At 42.1% G+C, this 19001-nt stretch overlaps 1 protein-coding gene across 11 annotated transcripts in view; it reads right to left on the bottom strand.

Annotated features, from left to right (window-relative positions):
• The window catches only part of MBNL2 (muscleblind like splicing regulator 2), a 114836-nt gene that overhangs the window by 72497 nt on the left and 23338 nt on the right, over positions 1-19001 (bottom strand). For 10 of the 11 annotated variants that reach the window (XM_075423973.1, XM_075423983.1, XM_075423900.1 and 7 more), the window contains exon 2: positions 2491-3349. The exons of the other annotated variant lie outside the window; for it this stretch is intronic. In XM_075423973.1, coding sequence (XP_075280088.1) covers positions 2491-2664 — 174 coding nt within the window. In that variant the 5' untranslated portion in view covers positions 2665-3349. The remainder of the gene's footprint in view (positions 1-2490; positions 3350-19001) is intronic. 11 annotated transcript variants of the gene reach the window in all.

The following is a 19001-nucleotide window of genomic DNA, read 5'->3' as shown; positions in this document are numbered from 1 at the left end:
CCTTGTTTTTTTTAATTAAATTCTGATTTTATCTATGATTCTAGACTGTTCTGTTTATTTACATGAAACATTATCCTGCTTGTTGAATGCCAAAGCGTTATTCTGAGACTGTATGATTAACACCAGTATTTCTGAAAGCTATGCATCAAATAGATTTATGTGACTAATGACCTAAGTCCCTCAACTGGCAGTATGTGCAAACTCAGCTAAGCAGGCGCATTCTTGCCATACGTACAGTGATTTACAAACACCCTTCTGAATGATGAAGATAACGGATGCGAGGATTCCAGCTGACATAGCTGAGCGCCATGCGCTCTCAGTGCTCCCCGAAAGCTTTTCCTGCACTGAGGGGTCAGGCAGCACACCGCAACGCACGGCTCCGACTCACCCTCAGCAGTGAGGAGCCATGGCAATCGCAGATGTCATTGTCCCACTATCGGTTCTCCCTCTGCCTGGTGCCTCCAGCCCTGCCGCTTCAGGCCACAGCTTGGTTTCTTGGTACAAACCCACCTTTACTGCCAATTTAACCCAACAGACTCAGCCAGAAAACGAGACAGGAGGCCCAGGTGGATGCTCCCTTCCGCCGGCTGGGAAGAGGGCGATGCCAGGCAGCAGGACAGAGCAGCACCCCGTCAGCCACCACAGCCAGGCTGGAGCAAGCTGGATCCTCGGAGCAGATGCCCTCCTGCAATAGGACAAAACATGCATGCTTGCTCTGACTACATTTACATGGTTTTGGACTTCTCTCCACTGAGCAATGATGCTGGTTGTCAGCAAGTTACCCAGAGTGATCCCTCAGGATTTCTCTTCACGGTATTGTTAGCTTAGGCTGTAACTCCAAGTTTCAATTCGCGGGCGACAACCATCCCTGCGCAGAAGTCTCCAGCTCGAACAGCCGACACCTCCACTGTGAGCACCCCACGGCGCCATGGAAAGCGATGCTGTCGTGGGGCCGTGAGGACAGGCGCATCGCCGCTTCGGCTGGGATGACGTAGCGGCAGCACCTCTTGTGCCACAAACCTACCGCCCTGCCAGCCCAAGGGTGACCGAGCCCTGCCGCCCACCTCCAGCCTCCCAGCCACTGCCCCGAGTCTTTACAATAGTTAAAAACTGTATTCTTAAACAAACCCAAACCTGCTGACTTGCTTGCTTTTCATAAAAGCTGCTCATTGCCCGTTTGCTTCAGACGCTAGCCTGCTCATTTCAAAATTATCCCATTGGCAAGCAACCAATATAGAAGAACATCTACAAAGAAGCTGTTACAGTTTATCGTGCAGTAATCCACGGATTAAGGTCATTAATAGCACTTGATGACATACTACGATGACTCCAAAGGTGCTGTTCTGGCTTGCAGGATGCACACAATGTAAACCCCCTCACAAACATTTCCACTGAGTTACTTTCTTGTATATCTTCAAAAGAAGAGAAGAGAACCCAGAAGAATGATGCCTAGCACAGTATCTTGCATTGCACCAAAAAAAAGTGTAACAAAAATAAATTAACATTCTCAAGTAACACTGAATTTTCTTCTCTTTCACAATGATGTTTTCACAGTAAGAGTTCCTGGTGAGTAACAGAAATTTTGATCTACAGAGCTAAAATTAAAAAGCAAGCCAAGACATTCTTCCATGCCCAAAAGAGAAAGCCACTACTAAAACTTTCAAAACAAAATCTGAAATGCTCAATTTTTCCCTTTAATTATTTATATGAAATCAATTTTTTCCTTCTGTTGACATGAGAACACAAATATATCACCACAGAAAACACTGTGTACTCCCCAGATCCCACAGGGTCATTAATTTTCTCTTATGCAGCACACAAAGTATTTCCACAGAACTTTTAAAATAGTTTTCTAAAGCGTGCCTGATGTCATTAGCAAGTCAGAAGTTGATGGCCTAACAGCAAAATTGCTAAATATCCTACAAAGAACAGAATCTCTTCACTCTGCTCTAAACTACACTGCTATCTGCGCTACCCATACATGTAATTATCAATGCTATTAATTTTTCTGAGAGTCCCCAATACCAAGGGTAAACAACCCGTTATGGTGTCAAAATTCAAGATTTTTCTTACTTCTGTTGATTTAAATGAAACAAACCGCATTCATCTCATATGATTTGTTTCATCAGGACTCTGGTAACGGCCTAGTACCGTACCACTGCATATTTTCATTTGCCATGAAACAATAACAATTCATAGAGAGTACTCGGGAGAACTGTCCCACCAGCTGCAAGCAAACCTGTATCCCACAGTCATACGCAATTTTTGTAAACAACATATTGACACCGGAAAAGAAAATCCTTAGAAAGAAATCTTTTCAAAGCTTCAATAAATAAAAGTTACAACAAACAACTTCTGTATCAATCTACATCTTACCAACAACAAATTATTTTCTGATTAACCTGGTTTAGTTGTAACTCATAATTTCAGCTTTTACTTTCAGTACAATGTAGTAGCATTTTTGCTACACATGCAATACTTTTTTCTTACCTTTAAGGAATCAAAGCAGGCAATAACTCTTCCATTTTCAACCTGGCAGCTTTTAGGGGGGTGTGCAAATTTGCATTCTTCATCAGAGCGTGAACAAGTTCCCCTCTGAAACTGCCTGCACACTTCTAATGTCAGCCATTTTGTATCTCTTACGGGAGCAACATTCAAAGCCATGATGAAAAGATGATTTCGAATTTGTAAATTGCTGTCAAGTGGATTTTGCCAAAAAAATTTCAAAAACTAATGACGAAGGGAAGAGAGAGAAAAAGAAAAAAAAAAAAACCACAACAACAAAAAAAAACAACCAGAAAAAAATAATTTCAATTCCAATTGAAAAGAAAGTTAAAAAAAAAAGTGGGGGACGATTAATGATGTCCAACACACACAAAGCAGAATAAACAGAGAAAGTTTAACAGCAAGCAGTCACTCATCAATCATTAAGTCCCACTTGTAGACTTTTGGTTGGGAAAAACCATGCTCAGTCGCATTTCTGTCTGTAAAACACGTCGGCTTCTTGATTGTATCACGAATGCACCAGTTTTAAGCCAAGGTCCTTCAATGCAATGGCACTCCTTGATAGAATGTTAATTCTCTGCCAGTTGCTTGCTGGTATTGATCACACAAGAAAAGCAATGCAGTCATTTGTTCATGTCCCAGGAATAATAACAACTCTTCTTCCTCTTTTTCCACTTTCAGTTTCCCATCAACTAATTGGCAAATGGAGACAGCTGAGGTATCTTCTGCCAGGTGTAAGGTGAAGGCAATGTCTGGCTGGCAAAGACAGGGTTTTGAGAAACACAGGCGTAGCAGTCCTCGCTCATAAAAGTGACTTGACAAAGGCACTTTTTAAGTCACTGACCTGACAAAACAAATACAGTATCAGTTCACATGCAACTCATTCAAATCAACATTACGAAACCTATCATCCCTTTTCATCAGGTTCTATAAACATACTGCCAGCGCTCGTATGTACTTCTTTTTTCCAAACAAAATCAGCCTCCTTCGAGAAGTTACGCTTGACAAGGGAATAACCAGTTGAAACACGACTTGCAGTAATATTCTAGGCAGCAATCCAAAAGTTGGGAATGATTTAAATAGATGAATGTGGCAGACACAATAATTAGGCATGCTGGTTGTGAAACAATTCAATCTAATGTGCTTAGGCTTCAAAACAATATACAAGTGCCCGTTTCCATTAATTTGTCATTTGGCCCTTTAGATTGTGTTACTACATTGCAAGCAGTTACTTGTTATTTGCTCTTCCTTAGAAATGAAGATGGTAAGTATTCTGTTCAGATTTTCTGGGTCTCTCCCTCTCATTCTCAAGGGAAAAAACAAAAAAAACAAAACACTGTCATTTCAAAATTACAGGAGAAAAACCTTCCATATCCAGCAAACACAGCTAGTTTCCCTGATAAGCTAAATGCTGTTTCATAAAGACTTCATGAAAGGGCTCACCACTCTAAGTCATCATCCTCTAATGAGTTCTTTCTAATGTGAAGCAGTCTTTATCTAAATTTTCCTTTGATTAAATTGGCTTTCACGTACCTTTACAAATAGATGGTAGAGCACTAAAATCTAAGACCTAAATACAGAACTTAAGCTATTTGGGGACTATAAAATACTTAGGCTATTTTACAGATAAACAGATTTGAAAAATCAAAGGGTTAGATCTTACAAATATTTTTAATAAATGACTACATTTTACACACAGACGGTGAAACCACGGACATAATGTTTCCTTCTATGCAACTTCAAAGAACCACAATCTCCTCTTTGCAGATACCATCAAGAAACAGTTGATGAATTATTTTTGTGCAAGAACAATAAAGAAAAGGGGAAGGACTGGAATAACTGAGGTTTTAATATGCAAAAATAGCTCTAAAAACACTGTCTGTTTTCCCATGCCAGAATAATTACCGTTCTGTGCTTGGATTCATCTGATTTAATTGAAGTCAGTATTGTTGGTAATGCAAGTAGGAATTACTCACACACAGTTTCAGGAATGGATCCCAGGTTCTAACTTTCAGGTCTTCACATCAAAAGGCTCCTCTACTACTTAGCAATGCTACCAGAAAAGGTTTTACTATGTGACCGATACCTACACCAAAATTTCCTACTGCTCGGATGAAAAAAGGTAATGCAATGCTAATTGCTCAAAAATTCAGTTTCAAGTCAAATGCGCAACAAGATGGGTCTAAATTATACTTAGCTAGCTTTACCTGGTTATCAAGAATAACAAATTGCAAGAGAATTAGATTTTTTTAATAGTTCTACACAATTTTAGTATAGTACAGTATATGAATTAAATATTCATCAAATTAAATATTCCATGAATGTTGTTCCACAGCATCAATGAAGAGTGAGGTTAAGCTGAAAACGTACAAAAAGGTAGGAAAATACTCGTAAATGATGAAAAGGAAAGAGAGGGGGAAAGACAAGAAGAGCCTCTTCACAAGAGCTTGTTGAGCTGATGATTTAGCTGGCTAAATGTAAAAGAGGAAATATTCTCCCTAGAGCCACCCATTCCAATTCAGAAATGTCAGTAACGGTTTTCAGTAATAGATGTAAAAGACAGACTGAAATTTTGGGAAAAGGGTAAATGTTATACCGCACGCTGCTGAAAGTCACAAGTAGTAATACTCTGCTGGGCTGCATACTACTAAAAATGACAAAGTCACTTCTCAAGTAGTAGGTGTTAAGACTGAAGAAAACCAGACATTGCACGTGGCGGCAAAGCAAACAGCACACAGCATATAAATGGCAGCAGCCACAGTTTGAAAAAAAAAAAAATATGCACAGCAGAATCACATACGAGATTCGTGAAACTGCAGCAAGAATTAATACCAAAAAGCGTTCGTGGGGTAGAGGGTAGAAGAGGAGTGAAATACAGCATCGTCCTATTTCCTATCTTCTTATTACAGGGACATTTTCTAAAGCAAGGGAAGCATGAAAAGTTCAAAAATAACGATGCCATCTGATTTCTCATGAGGCAACAAGTGCTTCAGCAGTTTCTGCTGACACGGGCTTTGGAGAGACAGAGCAGAGACCTTCCTGAAGGAGGCAGGCGCAAACGTGGTGGGGACGGAAGAATTGGGAACGCTTCATCTGCACCACTTACACGGCCTACATGTTCATGACCACATCCTAGACAACTGCCATGCCTCCCGTGGCCATCACCTCCACCAGCACGGCAAAGGAAGAAGGGCCACCGGGAAAGCCTGAACGCGAGAGGGAAGCATTACGAGGAGAAAGGAGAGGAGAGAAACTGGGGGGAAAAAATAATGGGAGGAACCAAGGATGGTAGAATCAAGATATGAGGAGAGAGTTCAAGAGAAGGAAAAAGTGGTAGTGGAAAGTAGGAAAGTGAAATGGCTGGCTGTGGAAAAGGAAAATACACAAGTAAAACAACAGTAGTCAAAACGCCCCAGTAAAATGCCTCTGAGGCTCCAGGCCATGACTAACATCATAGCCCACTCTGGCCTTACACATTGCAGAACCCACCCACATGGAGAACACCGGGGCCTCCAGCAAGCGTAAACTCCAGTCTTCTTTCCACCGCTTCTTAACTTCTATTTGAGTCCCAACACACCTGACAAAGTTAGCTGCTCTGCCAAAACCAAAGGGATCTCACCAGCCCAGAGCCCCCAGCACCAATGGGGTCCTTTATCCAGGCAAAAGGCTTGCTTTTCGGTTTGCTTGGGGGGTTTGTTTAATAACAACCACAACACAACTCATGATTCCATCTTGGGCCTACCCTCCCCACTGCAGCTAAACAAGCTACCAAAACTTACACACTGACAGCTGAGATGCAAAATGTTCTTGCTGAAGCTGAAGAAAACACGCAACATAGTAAGTATCAAAGACCTAATTTTGTTTGGTTGGGTTTTTTACAACTACTGCTATTTATTTCCAGTCTCTCACACACTTGGATCAATAAAATCGATCCAGAATACACATCTACAAATGCAGCTTTTCGTATGCTAAGTGAAACAAATTCACGGACATGTATTTGTAAAAACTATTTGGATTTAGAGCCCTCTTTTCAGATAAGCATCATTTCCCCTTTGCAGAAAGCTGGCAAGGCATGGAGGAGTAGGAGGCTTTTGCCAATTTCAGGTTCTCCTGAGAGAGCAGGCAAGAGCTGGTGTTGAGCTCCAGATCTTCTTTCTGTTCTAAACAACAAAATAATTTCTCCTTTTCCAAGTAAGCAAAAAAAAAAAAAAAAAAAAAAAAGCCACCACAGAATTCCCAGTTAAAAAAAACCAAAAACAAAACACCTTTTAATTATTTAACAGCACAAAGCACACAGGCGCTAGAAGGCCCCAGAAAAGGCAGCCAGCATCTTCCAGAGTTGCAAGCAAGTGCAGAGCCCTGCCCTATTGCAAACGTGCTGGATCTCTCAGCTGGGAAACAGGAGCTCTTGCTATATACAAAATATGGGCTGCTCTGGTACAGTAGTTCTACTTATCAGGCAAATTATGTGGCAGTGTATTATGTGGTATCTGTCTGATGGAGAAGCTGAGGCTTCCTGGACGTGTTGCATTCATGCTTCAGTAGATAACGTGTAGTAATGAGCAAAGACTTCATCTTCAAAAAGTCAACTCTGCAGGTGATGACTTCCAGTAAAGAGTCCTCTACATGGTCGCAACACAGAGCTCTAGTGGAACCACTAAGTTAACAGGCACTAAAACAGTTTTTACCTTTACTCAGAGAATTAAGCACTCTGCGTTATTCATCACATTAAAGCCTTCAGTAAGAGATGTCAAGACTGGGGTTCAATCTGTTGCTCCTGCTCTCAAAGTTTATCAGCATGATCCATGTATTTCTTCTATACATACACACACACCAGAAATTCAAGAACTAAAAGTTCGAAAACCCTCAGCTGCATCTAAGAGGGATTGTAGTTCAAAGGATACAAACTCTTCTTTCCCAACAAGCCAGAAGAGATGTGCTAAATATACATAGCTTTACAAGTTTGATCATTTACAACGGTCTGTTTTAAAAATAAGGAATTAAAAAAAAAAAAAAAAATTCAAAGACTTGCTATGCTGTGGAAGCAGAGTGTTCCTCCTTTAGGTCACAAGCAGGGCAAAAACCTGTTGACTGTCAGAACAGATTGCTGCCCAAATTCAGTTCAACACCTGAACTCAAGTGAGACATAACTCACCTTCAGGATCTACCCACAGTCACCAGAATTGACCTGCTGGATACTCTCATGCCAAGAGAATGTCTTGACAACTTAGTTTTCAAACCCAGCATGCATACACTGCAACTCTTCAGAAAGAGACTGTCAGCTTAGCCAAACGTGGGAACGCTTCCAAGAAGACCAAAGTCACATCTCTAATCCCAGAGAAATGGTACTGCCCAGTTTTAAGCCCTTGATCCACAGCAGGTTGCTGTTACAACTTTTATACGCTTACACATAAACAAAAATCCCTGCTGCTTCCTTTCAGAAAATCATGTCCATAGTCTTAAATTTGCTTTGGGAATCTTTTAAAAAAGAAACAAAACAATGACCCTGCAGTAGACACCAGGCACAAAGAATGTCAGGCTGAAATTTTAAGCTCTGGCTGGAAGTTGTAAACAGCAGCAAACAGGCTCTCTACCCTTAGACACAGCTAACTGTAAGCATCACTGGCTTCCCGCTCTACAATCCAAGCTCACAAACCAGCAACGTCTTAACCACATTGTGCATTACCTTAACTCAGATTCTCGTGATGTTCCTATTTGTCCAGGAGATAAAGTCCTCTAAGAAATAGTACCTCCAGTTTAGCCACTTCCTTCAGCCTGCACTTCGTAGTTTCAAGTCAGTGATTTTACCGGGGACAGGCAACGTGGGACAACACAACCATTCCCAGGTGTCCCTGGACACCTCACGCCATCCAAACACCAGGATTAACCAACGTGCCTCACTCTACAGATGCACTTTCAGACTACTGACAAGCACCATGCTCCTTCAGAAAGCTGCCGCTCCTCCAGCAGCTGGCCACATCTGCAAAGGAAACTTGCTTTGCAGTTCACTATGTTTATAGCCGAAACCCAGCGGAAAGATTCCCTGTGTAAGCCTAATACATCAGGATCCTTCTATGACCAGATCAAGCTAAGTATCTTGAACATTCACAACGGAAATACAGGTATTTGGAGACCAACAACTATTGAGCCCTCACCCTTAAGGCCAGCAAAAGGCATCCAGACCCCACTAAGCCATACCTCTCGTTTGCAGCTGCACAGCAGACTCCACTTTCAAAGCACTTGGGACACAGCCACGTGTTTAGGAGACACTGGCAGGTGCTCTAGTGCAAAAGATGGTGGGACTCTGCGTCAGTTTTTCCAACTAAGCCTCACTGCTACATTCTTTTAAATGTCATTTTTTCCCCCTTGTTTGTGCTTTAAATAGCATTCAAGGCCTCCAAACCGAAGAGAAGCTGTGCACGAGGGGACTGCTGCGACTCCACGAGCACACTCCAGCACCGCTCTCCATTCCAGCTACCTGCCATCTCCTTGACTCCCCCACGCTGTTTTCTCCTGCCCTCCCTCAGACTCCCCGCCGAGGAAAGCAAGGCTGCCGGCTTAATCCGAGGCTAAAGCTGGATCCGTCATGATCTGCCTCCCCAGGTGCAGAACAAAGCCAGCACAAGCAGCACAAAGGCACAAAATGCCCAGAGTCACGCGCGATGGCCATCACCACCAAGATGTGCCCACGAGCAGAGCAGGCACTGCAGGGCATGACAGCACAGGCTGCCGCCCCACTCCCCACCCCTACACCCCACCGGCGGCCACTCTGGCTCCAGGAGCCTGTAACTACGATGCTGTATCCCATGGGACATGCTCGCTGTCCCTGGGAAGCAAGGCTGGCCCTCAGTCATCGCACTCTAATTTAAGCTTCACCGTGCAAAACCTCCCATGGACCAATACAGAAAGGATCTTCTTTCAAAAGATGCTAATGTGAATGAAAAAAAAGAGTAATTTTACAGACAAACAACACGACAGATATGACAGTCGGGAAGCTTGTTAATGACATTTGAATAAATTACATTCTTAAAGAGAGAACAGGCAAGCGATCTTCCTGTGGTGGATAGGCTTTTCTCACACAGAATCACGGAATGGTAGGGGGTGGAAGGGACCTCTGTGGGGTCATCTGGTCCAACCCCCCTGCCGAAGCAGGGTCACCTACAGCAGGCTGCACAGGACCTTGTCCAGGCGGGTCTTGAATATCTCCAGAGAAGGAGACTCCACAGCCTCCCTGGGCAGCCTGTTCCAGTGCTCCATCACCCTCAGAGTCAAGAAGTTCCTCCTCATGTTCAGACAGAACTTCCTATGCTTTTCTTACTACATCAGATTAGGAAACAAGACCAGAAAGTGATGCGACAGCACAGAGGTATCATTCATGAGCGACTACTATGCCAGCTTCGTATTCTTCTCTTGAACCAACTTCTAACATCTCATTCACATTTTTGATATGTAACCTAATACCAGATATCTACTAAGACTGGACAATGTACGGTAGAGTTCAGTAATGTCTTTGCATGGTTCGGTAGAACTACAACATTAAAACCAGAATCAGGCTTCTGACTCTTTTCCAAATGGCTGTGAAGTCACAAAGATAATATTCCCTATATTCAACAAATAAGAGAAAACAAGACAGAGTTCCATGCAACATTCTCCATTCCTTGACGGCAAATAAGAATGGAAAGCCTTTCTGCCACAAAACATTCAATTACAGTAGAAAATGATGAATGCATTTTCTTCACAAACTTCAAGTGAAAATTGTGAACATTTCTTCCATCATTTTGAGGTTTTTTTCCCACCTTGTTAAGCAGCTTCCATTTTGGATCGAGCAAACCAGTATTGCTCAAACGAGGAAGATGCCAGAACTGCCTTATCAGAGCAGCAGCCAGCTAGTTTGACCAGGTGGCCGGGAGCCAAAAATACTGAAATCCTGGTTCCTGTATTAATTCAACCTGAACTCTGCTGAAGTCAGAAGTGTCCTAGCTTACAAAAGAATCATTATTTATTTTATTTGCTTGACTTGGAGATAACTGTTGCAACACCTCTCTTTGCCTGTGATACAACCAGAGATGAACGCTTGTCAACCGCAATTCAGATGAACACTTTACCCAGAGTCGATCCTAACTATTTTTGTTAAGCTGAGAGAAGTCCAGGAACAGGCCATTAGATTTTATGGAACTTTTATTAAACAGTTTTATTTAAACTGAGCATGACCTCCAAGTACCAGTTTTGCTAAATGAGCCATATTCTCCTTGTCAAGATCACTAATGTGCCAGATTCAGGCTTTTTAGTATCTCCCACGCTATTTACAGTACGGCAATGAGCTTCTTATCAAAACCTGCCAGCTGACTTTGAAGCTGGCTCTACAATGCAGCAACACCAACGTCCTTTGTCCCCAGGGACGCAGGTGAGGAAGGTGTACCGCCGACTGCAAAACAGCAGGCACAGCCCGGGACCTTTCCAGCGATCTGCTGTACTACTTTGCTAATGGACCATGAAATATTTCTGCTGAACTTTAAGTCTGTAGATGACCGGAGCCCACAAAAGTATTTTCTAACACCAAAGTGCTTTGAAGTCATGCTGATCAAACTAACGCTCATTATGCTTCAGTTAAAATGCAATTGCAGAAAACAGATTTTCTTCTTCTAGAAAACGTGGTGGGGGTTTGGGGGGGTTTTTTGGTGGTGTTCTTGTTTTTGTTTTTTTTTTTAAACAATGATTTTCACCCCACTCCACTGAACCTTCTCCTCCTCTCTTGGTCTGTACCTTCTCTCACAGCCTGTAACTTGAACACTTCTTAAGTCCAAAGAAATCTAATTGTATCCTCTAGTTGTATGAATTTCAGACACAAAATTCTGCTCCCACCTTGACAAGAGGACGAAAGCAATTCCTGTTTCTGTGCCTCTGCAAGCAGAGTTAATCATCCCCGGCAGCAATGACGTTATCACTTGGCCTCTTGTGGACACAAATGTTTTGCTTTTGGCAGAGTGCACCATACAATAGCTATTAATCAAACCCAGTTCCCCAGAGAAGGGTACCCCAGTGCATTACAAGCTTCTACTCACACCCAGCCACAGACATGCATTGTATCTATTTTTTTTAGGACTGTAAAAATATTTATAGAAAAGTGTGCTTATGTACTGTGAAATTTTTATAGACTGGCATGGAGGGAACGCGTGATCAAATGACTGTTCTCACCTGCCAAAGGACTGATAACATGCTGTTACACAGGAGCACAATTTAAAAGAGCTCAGGCTGTTGTCAATTTTCTATTTTCTCTACTCCGGTTTCGCACTAAGCCCAGAAGGCAGAACTCTTACTGAGATACTTGTTTATGAGACAATCAGCATCCCTTTGCACTGAAAGACAAGCATAGGTCTGAATAAACCAAGGACTCCATGTAAATTAGGACATGTTTAACTCGCAAGCTGAAAATATGTTTAAGATTGCCAGTGGCGTTATTAATAATATACTCCTACAAACTACCCAGCTCAGGGAAGTTGCATGGCACATCCAAACAAAGCTACCGAGGCGAGAGCAGCAAGAGCACTACCTAATGCTATTAATTCCAACTGACTCTTAAGCGCTAAACCCATTCTGCTGAACAGATTCTCGGCAAAAAATCCAAGTGGCATCGCTGTTCTGAGATAAAATACCTGCATTTCTGTGCTGTTTTCTCCATTTGCATTTTAGCTGAGAACAGGATACCGAAGTATGCAAGCATGACTTTAGCAGGTCAGCTGAAAAGTCCTTCTTGCCCGATATCCAGTCCCCAACCACGGCCAATACCAGCTGTCTACAGAAGATTGCAAAATCAGGGCAGGCAGAGCACAATCATTTCCCTGAATCTTCTCCCAGCAACCTGTAACTGATGTCTTGGTATTTATTAGGTCTCGCTGGATTTTTCTTCCATGGATTTGCCTACTCCCTTTTCGAACGCTGCTCTGTCAGAAATGTCTTTCATCACGGTGTGCACAGAAAGTAGGATACCAAGGGGGAGCCTGACTGGTTTTCACAATTGTTGACAAAAGCTTGGACTTTCAAGAGAGAAACATGGATACGGAAGGAAACACTTCAGGACTCCAGAGACTTACAGAAATCTGAAAACACCAAATGGAGCTGGGGCATAACATGGCTGATCACAAAACCCCTTACGTAAATCTGTTGTTACTGGCTTTTTATTATCCCGGAATGGGTTAAACTAGAACAGAGAAGGTGCCTTTTCCTTCCAGTGAAAGTGGAGCTTGGAGAAAAGCACTTTTAAAACCTACCAGAAGAGGAAGAAACACCCAGACGCCACCTTCTGTGCCCCAAGCTGCATCACCTAGAAGCACTCCCAGAAGCAATGCTTTCTCAGAGATCCAACAGAGAGGGAGGAATGCCCAAGAGGGTGCCCAAAGGAGCCCAAGCCAGGCACTCTGACTGCAGTCTGCCAGACGCAGAGTGTTTCACAACCATCTCAGACAAATTTTCGAAGCAGCAGCTCTTCACAATGGGAAAGCACTTGCAAACAAGCAAAAGACGAGACCTCAGTAGTGTCTTCACTTCTCAGAGGGTTGCCCAAGCAAGCCTTCACCGGCATCCATTTTATCGCAAGGATTCAATTCCCTTTTCTCTCTTCATTAGTAGCGTGCACATTACACGCAACAACAGTTTTATTTGCTTCCAAAAACCAAAGAAATCTGCATGAAGCAGAACATAAACAAGTGCTTTACTGCTTACGCATCTCACGGGACATGCTGCAAAGCCAAATTAAGTGTCTATGTCAGAATACTTTATATCTTACAGCAGTTAAAAAGATGGAACAGCAACCTAACTTTGAAGTCACCTATGGAACAGCAGATTGCCTTTGAAGGTACTTGGTAGCAATTTCATTTAATTTTTTTTAAAACAATGTTTTTATGCTAACATTCAGGCAGCAATGTTTTGTATACCAGAAGCCAACACCTTCTGCTAAAAGCCATTTTTCACAAACCCATCCCAATCAAGGAAGAAACCAGTAATTTTTTTTCGGCACAGCCCTGGAGCAAAAAAAAAAGTAACAGTACTCAACAGGTTATCGGTCTCTTCTGAAGGTAGTTTGCCTTTTTATGTTTTGCACAGAGATTGCTTCCTGCCTAATTATCTGATTATCTTTGGTCCTCCACAGTCAATAAAAATAGAATCATAGACTCACAGGTTGAAAAAGACCTCTAAGATCATCAAGTCCAACCATCTGCCCAACACCACCATGCCTACTAAACCATGTCCTGAAGTGCCACAGCTACACGTTTTTCGAACACCTCCAGGGATGGGGACTCCACCACCTCCCTGGGCAGCCTGTTCCAATGCCTGACCACTCTTTCAGTAAAGACATTTTTCCTCATCTCCAATTTAAACCTCCCCTGATGCAACTTGAGGCCATTGCCTCTCGTCCTATCGCTAGTTACCTGGGAGAAGAGACCAACCCCTGCCTCACTACAACCTCCTTTCACGTAGTTGTGGAGAGCAATAAGGTCCCCTCTCAGCCTCCTGTTCTCCAGACTAAAAAGACTCAGCTCCCTCAGCCACTCCTCATAAGACTTGTTCTCCAGACCCCTCACCAGCCTCATTGCCCTTCTCTAGACACGCTTCAGCACCTCAATGTCCTTCTTGGAGTGAGGGGCCCAAAACTGAACACAGTACTCCAGGTGTGGCCTCACCAGGGCCGAGTACAGGGGCACGATCACCTCCCTGCTCCTGCTGGCCACACTATTCCTGATACAAGCCAGGATGCCGTTGGCCTTCTTGGCCACCTGGGCACACTGCTGGCTCATGTTCAGCCAGCTGTAGACCAACACCCCAAGGTCCTTTTCTGCCAGGCAGCTTTCCAGCCCCTCCTCCCCAGGCCTGTAGCGCTGCATGAGGTTGTTGTGACCAAAGTGCAGGACCCGGCATTTGGCCTTGTTGAACCTCATACAGGTGGATTCAGCCCAGCGATCCAGCCTGTCCAGACCCCTCTGCAGGGCTGTCCCACCCTCCAGCAGATGCAAGGAAGTAAGGATGACAGTAGAAGTCTTTCTTTTTAAAATTCATGCCATTATTTTGTTCACCAAAAAAAAAAATCCAAAAAACAACCACTTAAAACTTGAGAGGCTACCTGTTTTGTGTTTGACAATGCATAATGGAAATTTATTCTCCTTGGAATGAAATAAATTTGCATTTAGTGAACCATGATTCTGTTGTGAAATAGGTATCATGAGTTCAGAAAGAGAATGCTTTTCCTCTAAAATTGTTTTTGCAACTGGTGGCACAGAAACAAAGAATAGCTTTTCTCAGACTACTTGCAAGCTCTAGTGAATTTCTGTTTTCCTGGAAATCTTGAAAACTTCTATTTAATCCCAAGGCAAATAACGGAGTTACAACTGGAAGGAGTGCACAGTAACTGTCTGCAGATACTGCCTACCAGGGCAAATGCTTCTTTTTTTCTGATCTCTAGGATGATGAGTTTTGGGCTTGGTGTGCAGTACCGCTACTGACCTTCCTTTTTGCTTGAGCGCTGATTAAAAAGCATTGACCCAATGAAAATTGGTCATATCGATCTGTTGTTTTAATTTGTGTAACATGTTTCCCTTGGTCCAAAAAGCTCACCACCCATTTCCACTTGAAGAAAGTTACTTTTTAACCCAATTCCCTTTTAGAAAATAAATTTCTTTTTTTTTTTTTAATAAGTAACAGAAGACAAAGTACTTAAAACAACACACAGAGAGGATACACAGGAACAAACTCAGAAATTTTATTGGCCTACAGTAAGGACATCAGATGAGTTCATACTCATTCTTATGCCATGTGCATAGTTCAGTCATCTGCAACAGTAGAAGGGGACATAAACTACTTTCAGATTTCTGGAAGGAACGAAACCAAACCTGCCAGCATCCTGCAAAAGCAACTTGAACATACAGAGCCTTCCTTTTCATTTCTGTTAGCTTCAGGTTTGAAAAGCGAATGGATTCCGCAATACTGACTGGTCAGGTAGTGCTAGTCCAGTACTCCCAGGTCCCAGACCCAGGCACCTCCCTGCCTTAAATCAAAAATTTTCTCAATATTTAAATGACTATGCCTCGCTATTTTAATTTGGCTGTTTAATACAGAAAGAGAGCAATGGGAAAAAAGAGTCTTTCCTACTCTCGTTAAGTCTTCTTGAAAACTTTCCTGAAGGAAATTTCAGTATCTCACTGCCTCCTCAGACCAAAAGGTGAAAACAATGGGGAGAAAAGTAGAAGTATTTTAGCAATATTGAAACAACTCCACCTTGACACTTCATTTTCATATGGTTGAATCATTTGATCGTAACTTAAATATCATAATGGATAAAACCACACTTATTTCAGGATACATTGTAAATTGTGTTTCAGTAGGAAAGATGAAAAAGAGTTCTTTCACCCTTTGACACAAAGAATTGCAATATTTTTGCAATGAAAACTGAATACCTTTCCCAGAAACGTTTTGACAGAGCACTTTTCCAGACCTTTTTCCACTAGATTTCTCCCTCCTGCCGGGGACAGCCGCGCTGCCAAGCACAGCCTGGTGCTCACCTGCGCTTCCAAAGCAACAGACACGCTTGTGACACCGACCGCAAGCGACCGGCTTTTGACGAGAGGGAGTTTGCTGCTCACATTGCAGCAGAAAATTTGGACTGGTTAAAATAAGTCTCAACAGTTTTGTCCTTTTCAAAGGTTTGATTCATTTGTTGTACTTCAAGCTTAGTCCCAAATGGGTATTTAAAGCCACATTTTGTTTTGCACTGTGTGATTTGTACTGCCTTCTACAACTTCTGTGTTAAATTGCAGTTGAAAAATTTCCTTTAACCCTGCATAAATCCCACCTTGATAGAGAGGACTATTTTTGAAAGAGACCATCAAATTTTCGCTGTTACAAAATCAATAAACATCACAAAAAATATTTTTGATTTGGTCAAATAAATAACATCAACAACAATATTCAGAGACAAAAAAATTGTCCATTTATAAACATAAAAAGCAGACTGCTGCTGTTATGCTTACACACACTTCTATTCCAAAAAACAACTTTGCAGAAATGACTTAATAGATTTCTGTGTTGAATGTGCGTCATTTTAATGCAGTATTTGCTTAGCCCGTAAATAAGAGATTTTATATCTTCTAACCTCCAGCCTATGTACACACCTTGGCCCCTGTCACTGATAGGACTTCTTTCCATTTCACACATTTCCAAGACAAAGCAGGTGAGACACGAAATCAAACCAGACCAGAAAAACACACCCGGACAAATTAACCAACCCCCTCTCAGTCACAATTATGCCCTCCAGCAATCCTCTGCAACTTTATGGGCTGCGAAGTATATATTACCAATATTTGGTTTTCACAGAGATATCCGCTTTGTTACAATGCATAGACTCTAGAAGTCTGGCAAACCTACTTGAAAGGCCTTTCTTCATGTTTATATCTCTGCCCATCATCTGAAACAGTAGTAACCATGGTACCACTTTACAGCAACTGAACAGAACTGCCTGTCCACTACCAAAAAAAAAGCACTATTATACTGTGAAGAGACAGAAAAGAGAGAGACTAAAAAGACGCAGAGGTATTCTAGTTCGATGCTTTTAGGATTTTTTTTACAAACAAAGTTCACTCAATTTACATACTAAGAGGGGGTTTTTTATTTAAAAAAATTATTATGGATCTGTAAAGTTAGACAGAAATTCACAATTTAAGGTTCCAGTTTTTTCTGGCTTCATTATTGCCAAACATTCATCAGACAAGCAAGGTCCGCCAAGAAAATTTTAAAGAATAATCCTGCTGATGCACAAGGCACAACACAATCTAAATTTCATAACTGCAGTACTGGAGTCACTACAGGCACACAAATAAAAAAGTTGAGTATTTTTAAAATCAGAAAAGTCAACACTTGCCTGCTGTTTCTAAAGTCCTGTTTCAGGGCAATCATTTTTACCTTGCAGTGAAGCATTCCACGGATGAACACCATCACATTTACTTTTCCCCTAAGCAAAGTTTGCTAACATTTTGGGGTCTGGAGACAAAGAGGGTTGAGATACAGGTGGTTATCTTTCCCAAAGCAGACCGTTACTGCTAACGCCATTTTAATTTCATTTCTCTCCAAGAAAAAAAAAAATCCCACACCTATATTGATTCCTCTAACACAAATTCTCCAGTTGAAGAACCAACTACACAATCCTATCACAGCACCTCTCTCACCCGTTTCACTGGAAGCCTGAAAACATCAAGTGCATTTCATCAGGCCTTGTCACCTACAAGTATGTTTAGAAGGAACTGTCAGTTTTTATTAAAAGAGTACAGTCCTGACAACTGTAGAGAAGAGCTACAAAATACAAATCCTAAAGGCTCAAAATCAAGCACAATACAAGCAAACGAAACATCTCACCTTTGTAACCGAATTATTTTTGTGGGACCTAGTTCTCACGATAACACAAGTCTTACGGATGTTAAAAGAAATTTAACTGAAAAGGGTAGCTAAAAGTGCTAAGCGTTTGCAGATGGCATAAAGACTGAAGTCACAGCAGAAGTTCAGGGTCTACAAATTCTACAAAAGCCCCTAAACCCAACAAACTCACATGGTTAAATATCATGCCTTTATTTCTAACAATCCGCTGTAATTTTCATAACGAAGTTTACCAGCAGAGCTGCCTTCCACTGCCTTGCAACATAACCATAAACAATAAAAGACAGTCTGCAGTTAACATAAAATTTTTGCAAAGTCATACCTGAAGCCAGCTGTGAAGAGTTACATGAGGATTTCATGATGTCCCTGCTCATGGCAGGGGGGTTGGAACTAGCTGATCTTTAAGGTCCCTTCCAACCCAAATCATTCTATGATAATGAGCATACTGGATGATAAAATTACATAGGAACTTAACATAAAGATAGGCAAATAATGCAGATGAGGGGAAAAAACAAAAAGTAATAAACAGTACACACAAAACACTAGGTTCCAATAAGACACTACTACAGAGGAAAGATCTTGTGGACGTTATAGGCAATTCGATGAGAACTCCAGCAAAATACTCAGCAGCTGATGGAGTATAAAGCAAGCAGAACATTTGGCAATATTGAAGGGAAACAAAAAGAAATTACGCTACTACATATCACCATGGAGCCACTGAGTGATAAACCAAGCTAGGATCCCCTCCATTTCAAAGAGATTACCGTGGAGCTAGAAAAGAGAGAGGGAGAACAGCAACAGCACCATCACCGCTACAGAAAAGCGCACACAGATGAAGAGGCAACGGCAAGGCCCTTGACAACAGAAGGAACGTGACATTCGTACAAACTGATGATGAGGATCACTACATTTTGACTGGGAGGCAGGGGACGCTCAGCGAATTACCAGTCGGGAAGCCACACAACAGGCAGCTATCTTTGCATATGGCAAACAGCTGGAGGGTGAAGTTTAACGGCAGGCGACGTACTTGGGGTCAAACCTAGGAACAAGTCTAAAAATAACTTATCAGCCTGAAAAATCAG

This window comes from Opisthocomus hoazin, chromosome 1 (assembly GCF_030867145.1).
Source record: "Opisthocomus hoazin isolate bOpiHoa1 chromosome 1, bOpiHoa1.hap1, whole genome shotgun sequence".
NCBI classification, from domain to species: Eukaryota; Metazoa; Chordata; class Aves; order Opisthocomiformes; family Opisthocomidae; genus Opisthocomus; species Opisthocomus hoazin.
The sequence above is the reverse complement of the archived record's forward strand: the minus strand, read 5'-3'. Positions and strand labels throughout refer to the sequence as shown.